At 50.3% G+C, this 24,717-nt stretch overlaps 2 protein-coding genes across 5 annotated transcripts; both read right to left on the bottom strand.

Moving 5' to 3' along the window:
- Window positions 1-962: 962 nt before the first annotated feature.
- GDPD3 (glycerophosphodiester phosphodiesterase domain containing 3) lies at window positions 963-6,836 on the bottom strand. 3 transcript variants are annotated; one of them, XM_059897882.1, is made up of 10 exons: window positions 6,432-6,836; window positions 6,123-6,178; window positions 5,756-5,891; window positions 5,618-5,663; window positions 5,340-5,458; window positions 5,171-5,260; window positions 4,717-4,850; window positions 3,053-3,112; window positions 2,901-2,952; window positions 963-1,157 (listed from the first exon to the last, which is right to left on the bottom strand). In XM_059897882.1, exons 1-10 carry the CDS (start codon window positions 6,525-6,527, stop codon window positions 1,020-1,022), a joined length of 927 nt encoding a protein of 308 aa, XP_059753865.1. In that variant the 5' UTR covers window positions 6,528-6,836; the 3' UTR covers window positions 963-1,019. The 3 variants fall into 3 exon arrangements, with proteins under 3 accessions (XP_059753865.1, XP_059753866.1, XP_059753864.1); XM_059897883.1 differs by having other exon boundaries at window positions 3,053-3,152; window positions 6,123-6,165; XM_059897881.1 differs by having other exon boundaries at window positions 6,123-6,165.
- Window positions 6,837-7,247: 411 nt separating this feature from the next.
- MAPK3 (mitogen-activated protein kinase 3) lies at window positions 7,248-13,869 on the bottom strand. 2 transcript variants are annotated; one of them, XM_059897608.1, is made up of 9 exons: window positions 13,697-13,869; window positions 12,453-12,635; window positions 10,435-10,624; window positions 10,121-10,237; window positions 9,707-9,821; window positions 9,189-9,320; window positions 8,919-9,028; window positions 8,668-8,822; window positions 7,248-7,836 (listed from the first exon to the last, which is right to left on the bottom strand). In XM_059897608.1, exons 1-8 carry the CDS (start codon window positions 13,867-13,869, stop codon window positions 8,700-8,702), a joined length of 1,143 nt encoding a protein of 380 aa, XP_059753591.1. In that variant the 3' UTR covers window positions 7,248-7,836; window positions 8,668-8,699. The 2 variants fall into 2 exon arrangements, with proteins under 2 accessions (XP_059753591.1, XP_059753590.1); XM_059897607.1 differs by having other exon boundaries at window positions 8,668-9,028.
- Window positions 13,870-24,717: the final 10,848 nt, after the last annotated feature.

Here is a 24,717-nt window from a genome sequence, read left to right as displayed (position 1 = left end):
ATCTGCGTTTACCCACCGCCCGTGCCCCACTCCCTTAATCCCCACAGCAATCCTAGGAGGCAGCTTCTGCTATTGTTCCCATTTTACCAGGAAACTGAGGTCCACAGAGGTCTAGCAGCTCTCCAAAGCTTATCCAGCTGATAAGAGGTAAAGCTGAGATTCTCACTTTGGCCCGATTCCGTGGTTCTTGCCACAGCATCAGGGCCAGGCTCTTGGATGGGAAGAGCTAAAGGTATCCATCCGTGTTAGAACCCTGGGAGCCAGAGCCTCAGAACAAGCCGATTCCTACTGTTGTGCATCACCTCCTCCCGGCAGTCTCCTCTGATGTCCTGCCCATCCAGGCTGGGTTACGTGTCTTTCCCTCTCTCACCTCTGAACTGGGTTGAAAATGAAAATGTCCATTTAAACATGTGCCTGCCATGCTAGGCTTGTCTTGTTCCCTGCACTGGCCCCAGTACCCAGCCTGGCCTATAGTTAATAACTTCTTTGTGAAATATGTGATTCATTAAATGAATAAGGTAGTAGGGCTAACGAGGGCTGAGGAATTCGAGAAGCTTCTGGAGTGGGAGACCTGGTAATGGAAGGTTGGAATGGCTGAGGTAGCAGATGGGCCAGCCATGCCCATCCTCTGAAGCCAGGTGATGTGGCTCCCAGGGGCAAGGCAAGTCTCTTGCTGTGTGCTTGGGGCTCTTAATGTCCTCAGGAGAATGGAACCATTGTCTGTGGCTCTGAAGGGGCAGGGGGCCTTGCAAGGGACATTCCTGAGGAGAGTGGAGGCCAGGTTGGCACAGGGTGTGGCATTACTCTGGGTCTGGAATGTGGTAGAACCAGTGGGTCAGGGTGGTTAGGGCCTCAGACTCTGGCCCTCAGCTGGCCTCTTCTGCCACAAGCTGCCATCTTTGCAGTCTTCTAGGGTATAACCCCTCACACCTTCCCCCACTCCCCAAGCACAAAGACATGACTGAAGAGAATACATTTATTGGGGAAGAGAAATAGAGGAGAGGGTGAGCACCTCTGGGTTAGGAGGCCAGGGCAGGTGGTCCATGGTGGTCCAGGTAGCGCCTCAGGGCTGTCGGGTAGTCAGTTATGACGCCAGTGGCCCCCAGGCGGAAGGCCACTTCAAAATCTGACTCTTCGTTAAGGCACCAAAATACCACCTAGTGGGGAGGCAGGGGCTTGTAGTTTCCCAACAACTTTACCTAGTGCTTCCCCTTTTATCCAGACGCTGGGAGCTCTCCTCCTCTGTGGAGACCTCCCAGCAGTGCTATGCTGGAGCTGACTGTCACATTTTCAGGAATTTTGCAAACTGGTTATTAAATACAGCCATTATTAAGTTATATAAACATACATTACATTATATAAACATACAATTCAATAAATTATATTAAAAACAAAGGTAATAAATACTCAAAACTCATCACTTCCTAATTATTTTACCACATTTTACTGTTACCCCTGTTCTGGAGCTTATCTACATCTATCGAATGTATAAGATGGAAATAGTATATAATGGTGTGCTACCACACCACACATCTCTTCCCAACTCTGTTCTGTGAATTCATGTTGGTAGCCTGAAATTGGCCAAGGTGGGAGTATATACAGCAGGGGAATTACCTAATATTCAAATCAAGGGGTTTCTTTCCCCCTGGGACAGCTGGTAGTGGAATGTTTCCCAGCCTGCCTCCCAGCCTGCCCATATCCTGCTGCTCTACATCTTCCCTGCCTTCTGAGTCCTCTCCTGTGGGCACTGCAGTAGGTGGAGCCGGTATTTGTACCCTGGGCTAAGTCACTGGATGGACCTCTCAGTTTCTTAATTTCACAAATGAGAGTGATGGTCTAACCTCCCAGAGTTATGGTGAAGACCGTGGAGCAGGAGGCCTGACCTGAAAGAGCTATGTCATCCCCATGCCTTGCTCACCCCAACATCCAATCAGTGGCTGAGTCCGGCCTGTCTGTGACTTAACCCTTCCATCCATCCCCGCTGCTGCCACCTAAGCCCCAGTCCTGTCAGTGGCAGCATCAGGCGCCTAGTGAGACTCTGCTTCCACACTGGCCCCCACAATCCCTTCTCCACGTGGTGGCCAGAGTGACCCTCACTCGACAAGGCTTAATTGAATCAGGTCTCTCCCCTGCTTAAGGCCCTCAAAAGCTTCCCTCCCCTTTGGGCTGAAGTCCAGGTTCCTTACTGAGGTTCACAGGCTGCCTGCCGCAGCCTCTCCTGCCTTCTCCAGCTCCCCTGGTGCCACTTCCTCCAGACTGCAGCCTGGTGGGACCCCTCTCAGTTCCTCTGCTGGCCTCTTGCTTCTCATGGCCTTCCCACATGCTGAGCCTCCTGCTGAGATGCTCTCCCTTTCCCCTCCCTGCCAGCCCCCTCACTGCTTCTAGAAGGTCTTCTCTGACCCCACAGACCACAGCACTCTTCTTCCTTTCTGTCCACTGGCTGCCCCTGCGATGCCTGCTTTTCCTCCTCCTCTGCCCCTGATGGTAAGCTCCCTGCTCCTTCCCCGGGACCACAGTGCCTGGAACTGTGGTCTCAACACAGTCAGTTCCCAACAAAGGTTTGCTAATTAAGTGACCCGGTCAGAGCTGATGCTTGGCGGGTTGGAAGAGGGGTGTGGCATGGGCTGGTCTTCCCCTTCTCTGGTCTCTTCCCAGCCCCCCTCATCAGGGATCAGCACAGTTCAATACATCATCATCATCGTAACGGCTAGCCTTTATCAAGCCCTTACTAAGTATCGGCTACATATCCAGAAGAGTTAAAATATATCATTATCCCCATTTTACAGATGAAGAAACCGAGACTCAGAAGGTGATCTGCCCAAGTGACCCAGCCAGTTAATAAAAGAGCTGTGACTGGAATGCCATGCTGGGCCCACGCTGTGAACAACCCACTTGCTCACCTGCACCCCTCGCTGCTCCAGGTGTTGGATCAGACTTTTCCTCATGATAAGCCTGGTGGGGGGCGGGGTAGCAAAGGCTGTGATGAGAGGGGACTAAGGAGAAGGGTGGGTCTCTGTGGGATCCCTCCACCCAGCCTTCTCGCCCACCTCACCATTTGGAAACCACAGCCGCCAGCTGATTCAGCCCAGAGCAGGAAAATGGGAAGTAGGTCCTGTGGAGAGGTGGTGTCGTGGTCAGCCCCTTGGGTCTCTCTGTGTCACAGGGGTGGGGTGGGGGTGGTAGTGACTGCCCCCCCAACCAGTATAACCCCACTCCCTCTAGAAGAACCTTTGCGGCTGCCCAGAGGAACAAGTCACCCATTGCTCAGTGACTTCCTACTCCGGTATCCTTGACTCCATGCTTTGAGGGGGTGCCCCTCCCCTCACCGTTTTACAGAAGAAGAAACTGAGTCTTGGAGAACTAAAGTGACTTGCCCGAGGTCACACAGCAAATCCATGGTGGGGCCAGGGCCAGGACCCAGCTTGATTCCCAAACTGGATACGCAGTTGGAGGTCCTCCTGGTTAGGCCTGACCAACTTCCTGAGACCAGACAGCACTTTTAATCGGTCGGCTACTTGCCCCTAATTGTTCCACTCCAGGGTGACTTTTTTTTTTTTTAATGATGAATTTGTTGTTGTTGTTGTTATTGTCATTTTTTGTTTTGTTTGGTTTTGTTTGGCTGTGCTGTGCGGCATGCGGCATCTTAGTTCCTTGACCAGGGATTGAACCCGTGCCCCCTGCAGTGGAAGCGTCGAGTCCTAGCCACTGGACCTCCAGCGAAGTCCCCAGGGTGACCTTAGAGGCTTTCACAGTGTCCCAGGGCAGGCTCTGTTGTGTGACCTTGGGCAAATTACAGAACCTCTCTGAGCCTCAGATTCTCCATGGGGGTCATGATTCCTGTTATCTCCTGAGGGTGCTGCAAGGTAAGGCTCAGATAAACTAAAGGATGTGAAAACACCTTGCAAACCCTGTATAAAAAGTTAGGTACACCAAGTTTGTAGTATAATGATCTCTTTGTGGCAAGGGATGATGGGGGTTGGCTGGGAGCTTCCCTCAGGACGACAGAGGGGAGCAGAAAGCACTGGGGGCGCCACAGAGGAGGTCTCAGAAGGCAAAGGGAGGGTCCCGGCCTGAGAGCTGGTGAAGTATCCAAATTCCTGATACTTTGCCCAGCTGTTACTTTGTTAATCCTTGTCCCAAAGCAGGAAAATGCTTGCCTTTCTGTTTGAGAATCAGGGTGATGCTGTAATTAATAAATATTTGTCTTCCCACCCAGACTGTAAGCTCATGGAGGGCCTCTCCCCACCCACATTGGTCTTATTTACTAGTGTAAGTGCACCTGAAACAGAGTAGGCATTCAATAACTCTTTGTTGGATGACTGGATGAACAAATGAACCCTTATCCTAAAACTCCATCCACATCAACGCACATTTGCATAGGATGTCAGGGGGTTCGTGTCCCCCTTAGTATTCATGAATGCTTGGTGAGACCACTGTCTTCAAAGGACCCCGGATGGGAGATTATCCTTGAGGGTAGCCAGGGAGCTGGGGACACTGGATCTCCTGCTCCACACGGGACCCTGCACAATGGGGTCTGAAGTGGGCGGGAGGGTTTTGGTTTTCTTTTAAAATTTTTTAAAAACTCTTAATTTTATATTGCAACATAATTGGTTAACAATGTTGTGTTAGTTTCCGGTGGAGGGAGGAGGGGGGTGTTTTTCTGAGGACAGAAGCCTGGGGGAGAATGAGGAAGGGAGATGGGGACCCTGTAGGTACCTGTTGATGATGGTGGGCAGGAAAGAGATGAGGAACCTCTCAGGGATCGAGATGAAGGGCAGCAGCCCCAGGTAATAGAGCAGCAGCACCCAGAATCCTCGGCTTATTGTGAAGGCGGTGGGCATCTCGGGGTTCTGGAAGCCAAGGGGAAGTGAGAAAGGGGATCAGTCTGCTCCTGCGGAAGCAGAGAGGAGGCTTGGGCTGCACAGTTTTCAACATTCAGGAAACCCTACCACCTGCAGGATCAAAGCCACATCTTGGCCCAGCATTCCAAGCCTAGAGCCCGCTCCCTGTCCCTCTGGCATGCCTTTGCTCACACACCTTCCCCACCTCCCCTGCTCTCCAAATCCCACCCCGGGAGACCCTGCTCAGGGCTCCTGCAGAACCCCCAGACCCCTCTGGCCTAAGCCCGTTTGGGAGGGGCAGTGGGCGCAGGGAGGGATAAGGGACTCACAGCAGCCTTGCACTTCTTCATGACTGAGCTCTTCTCCGAGGCCCAGATGGTGATTTCATCGCGTTCATAGTGCCTCACCAGGCCCGCTATCTGGGAGGAGGAGGAGGTGATGGGGAGTCAGGCCTCCATCCAGCCCTGGTCCCTCGCCCAGCCCTGCCCGCAGCACCACCTTGCGAATGAGCTCTTCATTTTGCTCTTTGACTTCCAAGCTCATGGGCGTCCACGGGAACCTCCGGAACACGTCCTCCAGACGCACCATGTGCCTGTCTGACCCGTGTGCAAAGTGGCCTGAGGGGTTGTGGGAAGAAGGATCAGAGAAGGATTGCTGAGGTTGGGGGGCGGGGTGCAAGCCCGGGGGGAGGGCGTGGGTCCCAGAGGAGAAAAGAGGGCAGGAGGCCGTGACCCCACTCCAGCTGGCTCAGCCCGGCGCTGACAGCCCACACTCACCCGGCGAGAAGTAAACCTCCAGCTCTTCCTTGTAGAGGGGCAGCTCCTACAGGGAGAGCAGGGAGCATGTCACCAGGAGCCACGCGTGGAGGCACGGTGGTTCTCTGGGCACGGTTGGGGTGCTGGGGCAAGGCCCACCTCAAAGTCCAGGCTGCCCACATCCCTATTCACGCCTGACTGGCGGTACAGGTTCTTGTCGTGTGACACCACCACCACGCCGTCCCGAGTCAGCTGGCAGTCGAGCTCCAGGAGGTCGGCTTTCTGGGCCATGGCGCTATGGGAGTGAAGGTGAGTGGCCGAGGGATGGGGGATGCGCCAGATAGCAGGGCGGTGGGGACGTTTAGGGGAACATGGGGCAGTTCTGGCCGGATGTGCAGGCTGTGCATCGCACAACTCCAGGGGGCTCCAGTCACCCAGAGCAGGAAGTGAACGGCACCCCTTAGCGTCATGCCTCGTACAGCTGGCACAACCCTACCCGGCAGCTTGGCCAGGCAGGTGGACTCACTTCTCCATGGCCTCCATGGTGTTCTCCAGGCGCTCTCCAGATCCTGTGTGGGGCAGCTAGGGTGGGTTCCTGCGGCCTGGCCACGCCCCCTGCCTCATCACCCCCAGGCAGGCCAGGTTGAGCAGCCTCTCCTTCCCTGTTCCACATCCTGCCCTGCCACCCGGCTCTCCGCCCACCTCGAACTCTGCCCTCCTTTAACATCCTGCCCTTTGGACCTACCCCTCTCTGCTGTCCACCCTGGCACCTGCCTTGCTATCCTCACTCCATCCTCAGGAGCCCCCACCCCCCGTCTACCCCAGCCCAGCTCACCTCCCCGGTGGGCCCCCAGGCGGGGACAGAAGGCTGAAACCCATGGCGTATGCAGCAGGCGAGGCCGGCGCAGGAAGAAGATGGAGAGCATGACATAGCTGCTCAGGGCGGGAAGGGCGTAGTACAGCAGAGGGCTCATGGCCGCGCTGCTTCTTCAGGCTCTGGCTGCCGCAAGCTGAGCCATTCCCGATGCACTGTGTAGCCTCGCTGACTGCCTGGCCGATGTAGGCTGGCTCCACCGCCGGCTGCCACCACACCCCTTGGGACCTGCTGAGCCTGCTTCTGGCCTGAGGCCAGACTGCAGGGCTCAGCTGGGCTGGGGTAGAGGCAGGAGTAGAGGCCAGGCAGCTCTGGCCCGCGGACCCCCAGGCCCTCCACACACCCCAGAATCCCTCTCTCCGTGGCCACACTGGGGAATCAAGTCCCCCCCGCCCCCCACCAGGTCTGCTACAACACTCCCCCTTCCCCCTGGTATGTGCGCCCAGGGTACATAACATGCCACCCCTTGCCATTTCCAGAGAAGCCGGGGGTGTACAGTGTGTCCCCGAGTCACTCCAGAATCACCCCCAGCCAGTTAAGACAGGAAGCCATTAGAGCGGGGACAGGACAGTGACTAAGGGGGAAATTGACCCCACTCTGTCTAGGAGTCTGAACTCCTTACACTCCCATCCTCAACCCTGGCCAGCGGGGGAGCCAAAGGCCACCGCTCCAGGTAAAGCCACAGGTGGGAAGCAGCGGGGCTGGAGAATCAGTCCTCAAAGCAGCAAGGGTTACGGTCAGGGCATCGGCGAACACAGACAGAGCCAGGGCCATCCATAGACACACCTCTATATTTATATATTAGATACAGGCACGGGGTGGGCAGGGGCACTGGGCTCTCCACGTGCCCCCGCCTCCACTTCTGTTCACCCACACACAGAAGCAGCAGGGACGTTAGATGTGGCAGCTTTGTGGGGGAGGGTTTAGGTCTGCTCCTCAGGGACACTAGTCCTTGAGCCTTAGGAATGTTCCTTCAGGGAAAATGGGGTGGGGTTTTAATGAGCTGAGTGGGGCAGGGCTGGCCCTGAGTCCCCACTCAGTGTCCTCCGTGTCCCTCCCCCACTGCCCCTCAGTAGGTCCCGGGGCAGCCAGAGCCCTTGAATTCCAGAACTACCAGAGACTGGGAGAGCCGGGCAGACGGTGGCAGAGCAGCAGAGGGGAATTTGCTTTGGGGCCACCTGAGCCCCTCAGGTCCTCAGGTGAGGGGGGAGGGCGCGTTGGCCTGCCTGAAGCAGGATGCCTGAGCAAAGCGAAGGGAGGTGGCCAGGCCCGCCCTCTGCCTCGACCTGGGCTGTCGGGGTCTGGGCTGGGCACAGAGTCCATTTTCTAACAGTCCGGCAGGGGAGGGGCAGGCAGGAGGCAGGGCCTAAACAAAAAGGCAGGCAGGAAAGGAACCATTAGCACCCTTGAGCGGACCTGCCAGAGCCCCGACCTCCACTTCCCTCATTTCGTCCTCACAGCTGAGTGGGATGCGGCTGGGTTTCCTTATCTGTGAATGCGGAGGACATTAGTACCCATTTCAAGGTACTGCTATAAGGACTAAGTGAGTTAATACATGCAAATCTCTTACAACAATGCTTGGTGCTCGGGAGGTGTTTGCTCTCATTATCAGGACTGTGTCCAGGAAACTGAGCTGCAGAAAGGTGAGGTGTCTTGCACAATATCACACAGCCCTTATTGAGTATCAGAGCCCGGCTTTGAACCCAGGTGTGTCTGCCTTGCTGCTATCAGGCCACAGCTGGCCAGAGACAGAGAGGAAACTAGAGGAGGGACGGAGAGCAGTGTGGGTGGCGGTAGCCCCAGCCGGGCCCCGCAAAGGTATGGGAACTGCTGACCTGGACACCAGGTGTGAAAAAGCCTGGCATGCGGGTCAGGCCGGGTGCTGCCGGCTCCTCCCAAAGCAATTACTGCCCCACCTGCCTCTCTGCCCATCCTGGGGGAGCCAAAGCCTGGCTCCGTTCCTCAGATGGGTGAGAGGGGGCCCTCAGTGACCTGGGGCTGGAGTGTGCAGGGTGTTGACAGGTGGGAGACATGTGGGGCTGGGCGACCACAGGTCTGTGGCTGAGGCAGGCTCTGGCCCTTCTGTTGCCACCGTACACGTGGCTCATAGACGTGAGTGAGCTTGTGACTGCGTGGAGGCATGCTGGGCACCCTGGTCTCAGGGTGAATCTGTGCATGGGTGGTGGGGGGCACTCACCAGGCCCCAGGGAGCAGAGGCATCTGTCCAGGTTAGGGGGCCTCCAGCACCCCAGGCTGGAAGCGGGCTGTCTCCTGGAAGATGAGCTCCTTCAGCCGCTCCTTGGGTAGATCATCCAGCTCCATGTCGAAGGTGAAAGGTTCCTCGGCCACTGGCTGGGGTGGCAAAGAAGTGGGGAGGCTCAGGACAGGGACTGAGGGATGCCCACCCATCCACCTACCCGCCAGCCCTGCTGCTGGTGGCTGGCCCACCTCATCTGTTGGGTCGTAGTACTGCTCCAGGTAGGGGTGAGCCAGTGCTTCTTCCACTGTGATCCGTTTGTTGGGGTTAAAGGTCAACATCCGGTCAAGCAGGTCAAGAGCTAGGGAAGCGCAGGTGTCAGGGGTCAAAGGGATGGTCAGAGGAGCTCCCAGAAGCATTGCTTTTCTTCTCTGTGTCCAGAGGCCCAGGTAGCTGCTGGGCTCATGTACCTTCTTCTACACCCGGTTTTTATCACACACCAGCCCCCAAGTCTCTCTCACCTTTGGGGTCCGACTTGGGAAAAAGCTTGGCCCAGGCCACCTTGGTCTTGGAGGGTAGAGACTGTAGGTAGTTTCGGGCCTTCATGTTGATGATACAATTCAGGTCCTCCTGGGAGGGGGAGCCCAGGATACCTGTAGGTAAAGCAGGTGACTTGGTGAGCAATCTCTCCCTTCTGGGAACAGAAGGCGCCAGGAACAAGAGCCTCCACCAACCTGCTCCAGGCCACCAGCCAGTACTATGGTGGTGAAGAGCAAGGGGTCTGGATTCGGGCAGCCCTAGGTTCAAATCCCGGCCCTAGCACTTCCTAAGCGTGGGGTGTATGTAGCCTTACTGTTCCCATCTATCAAATGGGGACAGTATCTATACCTCAGTGAACTACTGTGAAATGCTGTAGGAGCCCCACACACGGTCGTCCCCCTGACCTGACTCCCACAGACTTACTGACCCTGACCCTAAAGAAATCTCACCTCCAATAAGTGAAATCTCCCTCCCACTCAGCTGGCCAGTCCCCCCTCACCCAGAATGTGGTTGAGCTGGTCCAGGTAGTGCTTGCCCGGGAAGATGGGCCGGTTGGAGAGCATCTCAGCCAGAATGCAGCCCACAGACCAGATGTCGATGGACTTGGTGTAGCCCTGGGGAGGAGGAGAAAGTGGTGGGCTCCTGAGCCAGCTTCAACCTGTTGTTGAGCCAACCCTGATGTTTGGGCCTACCCACAACCCCCAACCTAGGTTCAACGCCAGCCAGGGAGGCAGAGGGCAGAGGCCCAGAGGAGCTAATCCACAGTTTCTTTCCAGAGCCCAAGGACCAGAATAATGTGACAAGGCCTGGGGGTAGACTTCCTGCATCACGGGGATCAGTGCCTGGCTTAGAGGCGGCTCCAGGGCTTTCTGGGACACAGCCCCTTCCCTTCAGGGGTGGGTGGCCCCCCTACCTTGGAGTTAAGCATGATCTCTGGGGCCCGGTACCAGCGTGTGGCCACGTATTCCGTCAGAAAGCCAGTGTGGTCGTGCTCAGGATCGGCGATCCGGGCAAGACCAAAATCACAGATCTAGAATGCAACCCAGGCTACTGAGCTCGGTGCTCAAGGCCTCCTGGGCCCAAGTAATCATATCACCGCGTCTCTGCCCATGCTATTCCCTTTGCTTGCGATACTCTCCTACCTATGGGTGGGGGGGGGGGTGGTACTGGGCACCTGCAAGCCTGAGACCCCAGGGGTAGGAGGAGACCAGCCCTCAACCCTCTGACCTTAAGGTCGCAGGTGGTGTTGATGAGCAGGTTGGAGGGCTTTAAATCCCGGTGGAGCACATTGGCGGAGTGGATATACTTGAGGCCCCGCAGGATTTGGTAGAGGAAGTAGCAGATGTGGTCGTTGCTCAGCTGCTGGCTTTTAAGCAACTTGTACAGGTCTGTCTCCATCAGGTCTTGCACAATGTAGCTGAGGTTGGTGCCAGAGACCCCCCAGATGGGGACAACGAGAGGCACTCGGTTAAGAAGAACAGCCTTTGGTGAACAGGCTTCATATCCCTCCAGCTGATGCCCCTGGGACTCAACAGATCTGCCAACTCATATCATGAGCTGGGCAAGGCCCATACTTAGCAGTTGGGCTCAAGGCCTCTGCTGGATCTCAGCCAGTGACCCTGACCAAAGCACTTCAGTTCTGTGGCCTCAGTTTCCCTACTGGGAGAACAGGGCTAATAAACTGTGGGAAGCAGGAGAACGTCCCATTTAAGAGCAGTAACTCTGGAGTTCACCTGCCAGTGTCTGAATCCCCACTGCCCTGCTCGCTGGCTTTATGGCCTCAACCTGTCTGCGCCTCTATTTCCTCATCTGTAAAGTAAGGGAAAAAAATTGTTCTTTAGAAAGTGGTTGTGAAGATTAGCTGAGAGATGACCCACGTAGAGCAGCCAGCCCAGTGCCTGGCATGTTGTAAGTGCTCGGCAAACATGAACTAGTACTGCTGTTATAAAAGCCTGAGCCGCATGGCTCTTGAGAAGGTTAAATGAGATAATGTATGAACACCATCTGGCATGCAATAAATGTTTGCTTAAAAATAAATGCCTGCGTTATGCGAATGGTTTGTGCAAGACGATGAGGAGAAACTCCCCACTGCACGCTCCTACTCAGGGTGCTTGGCCATACCTCCAAAGACAGAGGAGTAAATGTCCTTTTATATTCTAAGATAAAAAGACTACACATAAATAAACAAATAAATGTCATGTGGTTTGTTTCTGGAAGACTAAATTAGGGCTGTCTTTCAGAATCAGCCTCCAAAGGGCCTTCTGAGAACACCTGGACCAACCCTGCTGTTTTAAAGATGAGGAGGCCCAACACGATGCAGTGACCTGGTTAAGGTCACACGGCAAGCTGGGGGTGAGTGTGGAGATTTCCTGCCCACGGTTTGTGGTGGAAGCTGCAGACGGTGCAGTACTAATCCTCACTCTTGGGTGGAGAACTGGGACTGGCTGGGGTGGGTGGGGCAGGGGAGAGGTGATGGTGTTATAAGCTGCTCACAGAGCCAGGCAGGAAGTGGACAACAAACTAGGAAAGCAATATGGGGGGAGGGCAACAAAGGCAAGGCTGTCCCTCCCGGGGCAAGGTGCAAGTCCACAGGGGATTGGGGTGGGGCTCTGAGCGGGAAGTCCCAGAGAGAGGACAGGTTCTCATTTGGGGGAGAGGAGGAGGTAGCAACAGAAGCACTTGATTTTATTGAGGCTTTCTGAGTCTCAGTTGCCTCATCTTTGAAATGGAGCGGATGAGACCCATCTCATAGGGCAGTTGGGAGTTAGAATAAGAAATGTCAAAGCACTCGGCTTGCACTGCCCCAAACTCATAGTAGCCCCTCCAAAAAGGGCAGTTTTCTTCCTTCCTGCCTTCCTTCCAGTCTGAGGACCCAGAGGAGAAAGAATCACCGTCTGTTAAACAAAAAAACTGACTGTGGGCAGAGGCTGGATCTCATCACAGAATTGCAGATGTCAGAAGACAAAGCTCCCATAGAGACCATCTTGCCCAGCCCCCTACTGAGGCAGAACTCAGAGAACAGACTTGCCCAGGGCCATACTGTCTGGCTGCAGCAGGCCAGGATTCATCTGAGGCCTCCCCGTCGTCCTCTTACACTCTGTGGCCTCTTTACTGCTGGAAAGTTTCTTTTACTGGGTTTGTTTTGGAGGGTGGTAAGGAAGAAGGAAACAGAAAACAAGCCAACATTCTCCCAGCCCAGCTCTGAGGCTGTGCCTGGCCAGCCATCTGGCCAAGGTGAAGGATACACATCCCTCATGGCTTCCAGGGTGGGTGCCCGCAGAATGTCTCGGATGCCGATGACGTTCTCATGGCGGAAGCGCAGCAAGATCTGGATCTCTCGCAACGTGCGCTGGCAGTAGGTCTGATGCTCAAAGGGGCTGATTTTCTTGATGGCCACTCGAGTCTTGCGCACGTGGTCGTAAGCTGAGCTGAGAGGGCCACAGATGTTGTTGGCGTGGCCTTACGAAAGGGGGAGTCCAGGCCCGGTGGCCCCACCCAGGTCTTAGCAGGGAGGGGAGGGAGCAGGAGAGGCTCTGGCCAGTCATAAACAATGCTGGTTCCTTCCTGCTGTGAAGGCCTGGGATCTCCAGGGAGAAAGCTGGGGACCAGCCAGGCAGCCCTTCAGTGACTTCACAAACAGAGGAAGAGACTGACCGATCACTGACTTCCCCTCTCCTCAACCCTTTCCATTCTAGTTGCCCTGACCCCTCATCCTCCCCTTCCCAGGATGGGCTCCCTCAACCCAAGGCAGGTCCATGGGGTGGGAGGTGTGGAGGACGTACAGTGAGGCAAATACAGTGAGAAGGAGGGAATCATAGGAGGGACTGGAGAGAAGGGATAGGCAGGGCAGGGGCGGGTGTCAGGGGGAGGTTCCTGGGCAGCAGAGTTATTCCCAGATGAACAAAGGCCCAGAGCACCCAGTGGGGCTGGGCGAACTCACAGACCCCTCCTAAAAGTTGCAGGAAGGCATTCCTGGACCCCTCATTGCTCACTGGGTCCCTGGCCCCAGGCCCAAAGCCCCACCCCACCCTGTCTAGCCCTGAGCTCTGCTCTTTTCTCCCAAACTCCTTGGCAAGCCTCATTGAGGGGGGATTCCAAGGCATCCTCTCCCCAGTGAAGGGTCCTTCACTCCTGCTTCACTAAGGATATTACCTCCCCCAGAAGACTTATTCTCTTCTCCTCACCCCGTGTCTATAGGGTCCCCAAGGTCCCCAGAGCTCCCCCACATATACTCAGATGCCCCTCCCTTTATTACAGAATGGTGGGTTCAAAGCTCCCAAGCCCCCTCTCCTTAGATTTTACGCAGCGCCCCCTCCCCCAGAAAGCACTCAAAGGCCCTCTCCCTGGGACGCTCCCCAGCCTCCTGAAGCCTCAGCTTCTTCCGGATGCTCAGAGTCCCCAAGGCCCAGAGAGCTCTCAGCAACCCTCCCTGCCCCCTCCCTCGGAGCCCCCTCCCCAAAGACGCTCCCTCCCCCAGAACGCCCCTCACCTGACCATGCCATACGCGCCCTCGCCGATGTACTGCAGCTGCGTGTAGCGCGGGCCCACGTCGAACGGCTGCCCCTTTACTATCTCTACTTCCCCCGGGACCCCCGGGCCGACCCCATCAGTTCCCCGGGGCTCCCCGCCCCCGCCCCCCTGAGCCGCCGCCGCCGCCGCCATCTCCACTCCTCCCCTCCCGCCCGCCCGCCTCCCCCCGGCGGCCCCGCCCGAGGCCCCGCCCCTTCCCGCCCGCCCTGTCACCCGCGGAGCCTGGCGCGCCAGGCCCCGCCCCCGCCCGCCCCCGTCACGTGACCCCCACCCCGCGCCCAGCTTAAGGAGCCTGGTCCTTGGCACCTGTCGGCTCTGTCTACTCCAGTCAACCTAGAAGCTCCCCAGGACCATCTTGAGACTGTCCAGACACTCCCCCCGAATGCAGACCAGTAGGGCCGCCCGGTGACCTCACCCAGAGCTACCCAGCAAATGAGTGCTGGACCGGGGACCAAGACCGGGCCACGTGGTCCCGCTGCCCCCGCCAGCCCCACTCAGCCAGAAGAGTGGCCCGGGCCTCGAGATGGAACCTTTAGGGAACCCTCACCATCCCTCTGGAGTTAAGCCTCCCGGAGCCAGGCCCGATGCCAAGTGATCCAATGCGTATTTCACAGTGGCCGTGGGAGATGGATGCCTCACAGACGTGGCGTGCTTTTCACAGATGAGGAAACTGAAACCTGAGCTGGACAAGGTGACTTGAGAGCTGGAAAACCCAGGCTTCCAGACTCCCAGCGTAATGGCTTTCAGATGGAGGCCTATCGGAGTGGGCTAGGGACCTGGCCTCAGCAACCAGGCTGTGCCTGTATCCTGAGGACAGATACTCCCAGCCTATCCTTGCATGGAGAGCAGGGGAGAGGTGAGAGAGCTGCGTTGACTGGGTTCGGTGAAAATATACTATTAGGCTTTTCTCAAAAACAGCAAGATAGCTAACGTTTTTGTTGTAGTTGGGTTTGGCAATCCTGTCAAGATCATCATCTTTTGATTCTGTACTAGACTTTATAGTTTACACAATACTTGGTCCACTTCAGTTTCTAAATTAGGACAACCCCACAATGCAGATGTCATCTGCTTTTCTGATCTGGATGAGCAGGAGCTATGTCTGTCTTATTCATCGCTGTATCCCCCACCCCTCACCCCTACACTCAAACTCATACCCTCAAAAATATTTGAATGGATGAATCGACTTTTACAGAATGGGAAACCTGAGAGTTGGGGAGCTGAGACTCAGCATGGTATCTTCTGACACATAAGTAGAGGCTCTTTTTAATTTCATTCTGTCTCCCGGAATCATAGTCTGTTAAAACTGAAGAGAGGGCCCTCAGAGACCATCCAGTGCATCTCCCTCACTTCACAGTGAAAATGTGAGCTGGGACCTTCACAGAAACACACCTCCTAGGCTTAAGTAATCTTGTTTTTGTCTTCCTTAGAAGCTGGGAGTAGGTCCTTGTATGCATTAAAGATCAAGAGACAAACTGGAACTGTAATTATGATTCTGAAATTGCTCATAATTAGGTCTATGGTGAGGCTCTAATTCAGACTGAGACCAAGTTGCTGGTTCCCAATAACCCACAAGTCAGCGAAGGTTCAAGAGGTGCTAATTAGGACTTCCCTGGTGGCGCAGTGGTTAAGAATTCGCCTGCCAATGCAGGGGACACTGGTTCGAGCCCTGGTCTGGGAAGATCCCACATGCCGCGGAGCAACTAAGTCCATGTGCCACAGCTACTGAAGTCCGTGCGCCACAGCTACTGAAGTCCATGCGCCACAGCTACTGAAGCCTGCACTCCTAGAGCACGTGATCCGCAACAGGAGAACCACCGCAATGAGACGCCCGCGCACCGCAACGAAGAGTAGCCCCCGCTCGCCGCACGGAGAGAAGAGAAAGCCTGCGTGCAGTAACGAAGACCCAACACAGCCAAAAATAAATCAATAATTAATTTTAAAAACAAGAGGTGCTAATTAGATCCTTTTTTTTTTTTTTAGTTATTCATTTGATAAGCTATTGAATGGTACTGTGTGCAAAGCTCTGAGCTAGGCACTAGGGCTGATAAAAGATTACTGTATAGTGTGAATTAGTGGTTAAGAGCAAGAGCTCTGTGGTGTCAGATTGCCTGGATTAGAATCCCATTTTTGCCACTTGCTATGTTATCCTGGACAGATTACACACTGGCCTCTCTACTCATCGAGTTTCTAATCTTAAAAAGAAATGATAGGACTTCCCTAGTGGCACAGTGGTTAAGAATCCGCCTGCCAAAAGCAATTATACTCCAATAAAGATGTTAAGAAAAAAAAAAAAAGAATCCGCCTGCCAATGCAGGGGACATGGGTTCGAGCCCTGGTCCTCCAGGAAGATCCCACATGCCGTGGAGCAACTAAGCCCATGCACCAAAACTACTGAGCCTGCGCTCTAGGGCCCTCGAGCTGCAACTACTGAGCCTGAGTGCCACAACTACTGTAGCCCGCATGCCTAGAGCCCGTGCTCCACAGCAAGAGAAGCCACTGCAATGAGAAGCCTGCGCACCGCAACGAAGAGGAGCCCCGTGGCAACTAGAGAAAACCCATGCGCAGCAACAAAGACCCAATGCAGCCAAAAAATAAATAAATAAAATTAATTAATTAATTAAAAAAAGAGAAAAGATGCACATACAGAAATCAATTTAATACAGGATAGATGGATGTAATATATGTGATATATGGATGTGAGATCACTCTAGAGAAGTGAGGAGGGAATAATGGGGGAGGTAGCATCTGCATCTCTGAAAAAGAAGTAGGGTTTCAGAAGGACAGTATGGAGGAAAGGCATCAAGAAGAAGGAGCAGCATGAACCACCGCATAGAGGCAGGAGCATGATTTGTCCCGCGTGGCTGCAGTATAAAGGGTTAAGGGGAGTTTAGGCTGGAGAGGTAGGTTGGGGCCAGGTTGAGGAAGGCCTCCGATTCCGGCAAGGAGTTTGGATATTACTCAGTAAGCAGTAAAAGCCTTTCAGGGACTTTTGCCAGATCATTTTGCAACTATGGGAGAATATAGTGACTCAGAGAAAACACCATGGAGTTGAGCGTGGAGCCAGGTTTCCTGAGTAGGAGTGAGTTTCCCGGCATGGGAAAGGCTGGTGTATCCGGAGGGGTGCCTGCCACCTCAGCTGTATCTGAGCCTCATTTAAAGGCGTGTGACTGAGAGTCCCCTCTAGTGGCTGGGGTTGGTACTTCCTCCTTCCTTGGAGATTGGATTGGGATTTCTTAGTCTATTTCATAAATTCATATTCAACTAATACAGACTGAACATCTATTCTGTGCCAGACACTTATTTTTTTAATAGTTGGAGACTTCAGTACGCCACTTTTTTTTTCTTTTTTTGTTTTTGTTTTTATTTTTATTTTTTGGCTTGCTGCACGGCTTGCATGATCTTAGTTCCCCGACCATGGATCAAACCCGGGTTCCTGGCAGTGAGAGCACCAAGTCCTACCCGCTGAATGGCCAGGGAATTCCCTGTGCCAGGCACTTTTATGTACTTTATCTCCTGTCATCCTCATAGCAGCCATATGAAGTAGATACTATAAACATTTAACAGAAAAAAAATAAGCAGCAGCTCACTGAACTACGGAGTTGGAAGGAACTTTAGAATCATTTCCTCTGTCAGGTAGTGCAGTACCTCCACAGCCTCTGGATCTACCCAGACTAAGTCTTTTTAAGTCCTTTTTTTTTTTTTTTTTTGACCACACCACACAGCATGCAGAATCTTACTTTCCCTACCAGGGATCGAACCCTCGCCCCCTGCAGTAGAAGCATGGAACCTTAACCACTGGTCCGCCAGGGAAGTCCCAACCCAGACTAAGTCTTAAACCAGCTCTTATCTCTTTGTGATGTCAAGGTCACAAGGGAGGCCAGTTGGTAATTTGCTCAGGGTAATACAAGCCAGTAACATTGGAAGAACACAAATGAACAATCCCATTTCAGCTAACTCAGCTCACCAGCACAAACCGAGAAAGGAGCAAATGTACAGGAATAGGGGTCAGAACACAATGAATAATTTATTAAGATTTAAATACTGATCTCTTTTTTAAATCCAAAAAAACCCTCATTATAATTTTCTTGTGACACTTCTTCATATATGAGAGATTAGCTGGGTCTAAACATCTCTCCCCTGGTATAAGCATTCTTCAGCTGATCCCTTCTCTGAAATCTTTGTGGTCAGCTCTGCCTGCCCCCACTGGGCTCCTTGCCTGGGCTGTCCTCACCAGCCTTCTTTCTTGATGTCTCTCTCTTAGTCATATCATACTCCTGTGATGTCAAGTTTTTCCTTTATGTTAAATCTCTCCTTAGCCACTGCCTTTCATCCAAGTTCCAGTTCTAAAATTTCAGTGTTTGATGGACATATTCACCTGGAGACAAGCTGATATAGAAAATTCAGGATGTCGAATGAAAGTCATCCTTTTTACTCCCAAACCTGCTTCTCTTACAGACTCTGTTTCAGGACAACCACCATTCTCTCAGAGTTGAACCCTGTTATTTTCTCATTTTCCATTTCTCTCCACGTCTAGCCAACTCCTTGTCATTTTATTATCACAATATTTCCCAAAGCCATCTCTTCTACCATTGATCAAACCCTAATTTCAGGGACTTCCCTGGTGGTCCAGTGGCTAAGACTCCACGCTCCCAATGCAGCGGGCCAAGGTTCCATTCCTGGTCAGGGAACCAGATCCCACATGCCACAACTAAGACCCGGTGCAGCCAAATAAACAAATAAATAATTTTAAAAACCCTAATTTCATGTTTTTATTCTTTTACTTTCTAACTCTTTAACTAACTTCAGAACTTACCAAAAAGTTGCAGAAATAGTTCAAAACATTTCTGTATACCCTTCATCAACACTCCCTAAATGTTAACATTTTAAATAAACACAGTACAATAATTAAAATCAAGACATTAACATGAACAGAGTTAATCTACAGGTCTTTTTCAGCCACCTGTCCCCATAATGTCCATTTTCTAGTTCAGGATCCAAATCAGGATCACATGTTGCATTTAGTTGTTATCACTCAATTTCCTTTAATCTGGAATAGTTCCTTAGTCTTTTTTTTTTTTGGTCCTTCTTGACCTTGACACTTTCGGAGAGTGTGTCTGATGTTTCCTTGTGGTTCCTCCTTTCACTTCGCCTCTACTATTGTGTGATGCTACTACTGTTGTACTAACTAGCCTCCTTTTCTTCAGTCTTCTTCCTCCTCAGATATGCCTAAAACACAGAGCTTATAAGGTGTGTATGAAGCAGGACTCTTTCAGTAACAAGTGCTTAAAGATCCAGCTCAAACCCACTTAAACAAGAAAGGAAATGTATGGGTTTACTTACTGAAAAATTTAGAGGTAGATGTTAAGGCACAGTTGGCTCCAGGGACCTAAACAATGTCATCAGGACTTTGGTCCCACCTCTGACCTCTGCTTTCTTCTGAATTGTTTCCATTCTCTGGTGGTTCCTTTCATGGTGGCAAGATGGCTGCCAGCAGGTCCAGATTTATGTCTGATGTTTTTTCCAGTAACTCCAGCAGGGGAAAAGCTCATCTCTGTCTTTCTGTCTCCTTGTAACAAAAATGCCAGATTTGACTCCCATTGGATATTGGTTCTGTTTGGAGCCTGTGCAAATCCCTGAACCAATCAATGTAGAACTGGGGATTTAGTTATCTCTACTTGCATGACATGAACTGGTCTGGGGGAGGGATGGTTTTCCCAATGAAAATTGGTGTGCTATCCTCAGAAAGTGCTGGACAGGCAAAATAACAGTGTCATTACAATGTTTCTCTTTAGAGATTCTTCATTCCTCCTTTAACTACCAAATGAAGTCCAAATTCCTTACCAGCATCCAAGGCCCTACTTACTTTGATCCAAATCTTATCTTTCTCAGGCTCATTTCCTAGATGAACATTTCTCTCTAGGAAAACTGAATTTCTCAGTGGCTTGCATACCATACACATTCCTGCTTCTGTACCTTTGCTCACGCAATTTCTGTTATTTGGGATGACCGTTATGCAGGTTTTTCAATAAAAGGAATCATTTCCATTTCCAGGATGAAGTGTTTCCTGGTATCCTCCAGCTACATGTGCTACATCTGCAGCTCTATGTCTTAGAGCAAATGTCAAATGTGTATTATATTTATGTGCTCATCTTGCCCTTCCTACTAGATGGTAGAATTTCTTGAGGGCTGTAATGATGGTGTCTTTACTTTGCAAACCTCTTCAGTACCAAGATGCGTTTTGCACTCAATAAATATTTGTTGAAAGAGAGAATTGAATATTTATGGAATGGTCTCCACACCCTTTGTCAGCTGGGATGCACTTTTCTGTATGAGCTCAGGGTTGACTGTGTTCCTGTTAAAAATGCAGCACCCAAAATAGAATACCATTTTCTCTATGTAGTCTGACCAGTGGGAGTATAGTAGGAGTATTGCTTCCCTTGTATTGGTCCAATATTTTATTCTCTTCCACACAGAGACTTTCCCTGAAGCTCATATGCCTCCTCACAGTGTTCTTTTCTTTCATGGGACTTATCACAGTTTGTCAAAGATTCACTTGTGAAGTGGTAGAACACAGTAATTAGAAGTGTGGGGACTGCAAGTTCCCTTCGCTTTCTGCCTCCGTGAATTCACTTTCCAGAACTGTGGAGAGATGAGCTATAATCCTATTAACTGCAGAGGCTCGGGTTATTTTATTTCAACACACAATGAAATTGAGTACCTTAGGGCCAGGTAGGCAATGGCTAAATTGAAGGGGGAAACTGAGTGCCTCCCAAGTGCTAGATTTTTGAGGGCACATGATCTTATTTGATATTCACACAAGCCTTGTGAAACACACGTCATCTTCTTTTCACACATGGGAGAGCTGAGGCGGAAAGCTTGGGTGACTTGCTGGAGACCACACCTGTGATAAGTGTCAGGCCCGGGACTCAAACAGCTGTCTATCTGATTCTTCACTGGAGGCTGTAAACAGGTAACCCAAGGCCATATTCAGCCTGCAGATGTATATTACTTGACTCATGTCATTTTGCTTTCCTTTAATTTAAAAAAAATCAAAAAACAAAGCAAAACAAAAATTCAGGTCCTGGAATCAAACTGCTGGAGTTTGAATCCTGTCACCACTAATCAGTTGTTTAACTTCTTCCTCAGTTTTCTCATCTGAAAAAGAGGATATAGTACTTCATAGGGATTCTGAGATTTAAATGCTTTTAATATGTGAAACTGGGTGGGTGGCATAACTTTTCTAAACTTTAGTTGAATCAAATCCAAATATGGGATCATAAATTGATTCTGTCTACTTCACAAAGTTAGGTACAGTAAAGTTTTAGAGATCTTTAAAAATTAATTTATTTTATTTATTTATTTTTGGCCGTGTTGGGTCTTCGTTGCTGCGCGCAGGTTTTCTCTAGTTGTGGTAAGCAGGAGCTACTCTTTGTTGCAGTGTGCGGGCTTCTCATTGTGGTGGCTTCTCTTGTTGCAGAGCACGGGCTCTAGGCATGCGGGCTGCAGTAGTTGTGGCACGCGGGCTCTAGAGCACAGGCTCAGTAGTTGTGGCACACAGGCTTAGCTGCTCCATGGCATGTGGGATCTTCCCGGACCAGGGATCGAACCCGTGTCCGCGGCATTGGCAGGCAGATTCTCAACCACTGCGCCACCAGGGAAGCCCCTACAGATTTTTAAATATGGAGGCCTTAAAAACTGCAAAAGATATATAGATGTTATATGTCTCTTATCATAAGAGGTAACTCCCTAAGCTGACATCAAATTTTTGTTGTTTTAAAAATTAAGATATTAATTATAATCAATAAAATCCACCCATTTTACATATACAGCTTGATGAATTTTGGTAATTCAATACAATTATGTAACAGTCACCTCAATCAGGATATAGAACAATTTCTTCAAACTAAAAAGCTCCTTTCCAGGGACTTCCCTGGCGGTCCAGCGGTTAAGACTCCGTGCTTCCAATGCAGGGGGCACGGGTTCGACCCCTGGTGGGGTAATAAGATCCCATATGCCCCGTGGTGCGGCCAAAAGATTAAAAAAAAAAAAAAAAAAGCCCCCTTCCAGTGATTCGCTCTTCCAGGCAATGATTGATCTACTTTCTGTTACTCTAGTTTTTTTTGTTTTTGTTTTTTTTCTTTTTTAAATTTATTTATTTATTATATTTTATTTTGGGCTGTGTTGGGTCTTCATTTCTGTGCGAGGGCTTTCTCCAGTTGCGGCGAGCAGGGGCTACTCTTCATCGTGGTGCGCGGGCCTCTCAGTGTCGCGGCCTCTCCCGTTGCGGAGCACAGGCTCCAGACGCGCAGGCTCAGTAGCTGTGGCTTACGGGCTTAGTTGCTCCGCGGCATGTGGGATCTTCCCAGACTAGGGCTCGAACCTGCGTTCCCCGCATTGGCAGGCAGATTCTTAACCACTGCGCCACCAGGGAAGCCCTGTTACTCTAGTTTTGCCTTTTCTAGGATTTCATATAAATGGAATCACAAAGTAGTGTTTATGTTTGACTTCTCATGCTTAGTATATTTTTAGATTAAATTACGTTGTGCATACTAATATTCAACTTTTGAATTGAGATATAATTCATATACCATAAAATTCACCTTTTTTTTTTTTTTTAATTTTGGCCCCGGCTTGCAGGATCTCAGTTCCCCGACCAGGGACTGAACCCCAGGCCATGGCAGTGAAAGCGCTGAATCCTAACAACTAGGCCACCAGGGAACTCACAAAATTCACTATTTTAAAGTGTACAATTCAGTGGTTTTCAGTATATTTACAAGGTTGTGCTACCATCACCACTATCTAATTCCAGAACATTTTCATTACCCCCCAAAGAAAGCCCATACCCATTAGTAGTTACGTCCCATTCCCCCAACCCTACAGCCTGGCAACGATTAATCCCTTCTGTCTCTATGGATTTGCTTATTCTGAACATTTCACATAGAACCATATAATATGTGGCCTTTTTGCATCTGGCTTCTTTTCCTTAGCATGTTTTCAAGATTCACCCAGGGTTTGGCATATGTCAGTACTTCATTCTTATTTTATGCCTTAATAATATTTCATTGTATGCAGATACCACATTTATAGATCTATTCATCAGTTGGTGGACGTTTGGATTGTTTCCACTTTCGACTATTATGCATAATGCTGCTATGAACTTTTGTGTACAAATTTTTGTGTGAACATATGTCTTCTGTTCTCTTGGGTATATATCTAGGTGTAGAATTGCTGCATCATATGGTAACTCTGTTTAACCTTTTGAGGAACTGCCAAACTCTTTTCCATGGTGGCTGCACCATTTAACATTACCACCAGCAGTGCATGAGGGTTTCAATTTCTTTACATCCTTGCCAACACTGTTATTATCTGTCTTTTTAAATAATACCCATCCTAGCAAGTGTGAAATGGTATCTCGTAGTTTTTATTTGCATTTTTCTGAAGGCTTTGTGCTTACTGGCCATTTGTATATCTTCTCTGGAGAAATGTCTATTCAAGTCCTTTGTCCATTTTAAAATTGGGATGTTAGTCTTTCTGTTGTTGAGTTGTAAAAGTTCTTTATGTATTCTGGAATATTAGACCCTTATCAGATAAATGATTCACAAATATTTTCTCCCATTCAATGGATTCTTTTCATTTTCTTTAAGCACAAAATGTTTTACTTTTGATGAATTCCAATTTATCTAGTTTTTCTCTTGTTGCTTGTACATAGGTTTCTTAGATAAGAAACTGTTGTATATTCCAAGGTCATGAAGATTTATGCCTATGTTTTCCTCTAAGAGTTTTATAGTTTTAGTTCTTACATTTAGGTCCAGCTGTTTATCTTATTGTAACCCCCTTGCATGTGATAAATCTTTTTTTTTCTCTTGCTGTTTCCAAGATTTTCTCTTTATCTTTCAGTACTTTTACTATGATATGTCTGGATGTGGATCTCTTTGCATTTATCCTACTTGGGATTTGTTGAGCTTCTTGGAGGTATAGATTAACATTTTCCAGCTAATTGGGGAAGTCTTTAGCCAAATTTTCTTCAAATGTTTTTCCTTTCTCCTTTCTCTTTCTCCTCTCCTCTGGTACTCTTATTGCACATATGTTGGTGTGTTTAAAGGCATCCCACATTTCTCTGAGGCTCTGTTCACTGTTCTTCATTCCATTTTCTCTCTGTCCTTTGGATTCCATAAGCTCTAACCATTTATCTTCAAGCTTGTTGATTCTTTCTTTTGCCAGTTCAAATCAACTGTTGAGCCCTTATAATGAATTTTTCCTTTTGGTTAATGTACATTTCAACTCCAGAATTTCTATTTGGTTATTTAAAAAAATAATTTCCACCCCTTTATCTCTATTTGATAGTCTCTAGTCTCTATTTGATGAGACATCATCATCATACCTTCCTTTATTTCTTTAAGCATGGTTTCCTTTAATTCTTTGAACGTATTTATAATAGCTACATTGAAGCCTGTTAAATTGGACATTTAGTCCCTCTTGCAGGCAGTTTCTGTTGCCTGCTTTTTTGCCTGTGTATAGGTTACACTTTTTCTTTACGTGTCTCATAATTTTTGTTGAAAACTGGACATTTTAGGCACTATAGCAACTCTGGATACTGATTCCCCTTCTCCCTCCCTAGGGGTTGTTTTCGTTGTTGTTGGCTTGTTTGTTTTGTGACTTGACTAGGCTATTTTAGTTAGTTTTCCCTCACCAGGAAAGCTCTGGTCTTGCTCCTTGAAGGGCATGGCCTTGGACTCTGCCTTCCTGTTTGAGCTCTTGTCACCTTGGGATGACAGGGGTTATAGCAGGCTCTCTTTGTCTCTTTCCCGATTTCTCTGGTAAGTGGTCTGCTTCATTTGATATTACACACTGCCTATTAGGCTCCACTAATTACTGGCTGATTGCTCTATTGTTTTTGACAATGCCCTGGGGCATATATTGCTCAGCAGTCTGATTCAATTAAATTTGGGCAGCGGTAGGTGTTAAGGCTGGTCTTTGAGG

The sequence above is a fragment of the Balaenoptera ricei genome, chromosome 15, assembly GCF_028023285.1.
Source record: "Balaenoptera ricei isolate mBalRic1 chromosome 15, mBalRic1.hap2, whole genome shotgun sequence".
NCBI classification, from domain to species: Eukaryota; Metazoa; Chordata; class Mammalia; order Artiodactyla; family Balaenopteridae; genus Balaenoptera; species Balaenoptera ricei.
This window is presented reverse-complemented; position numbering and strand designations above follow the sequence as displayed.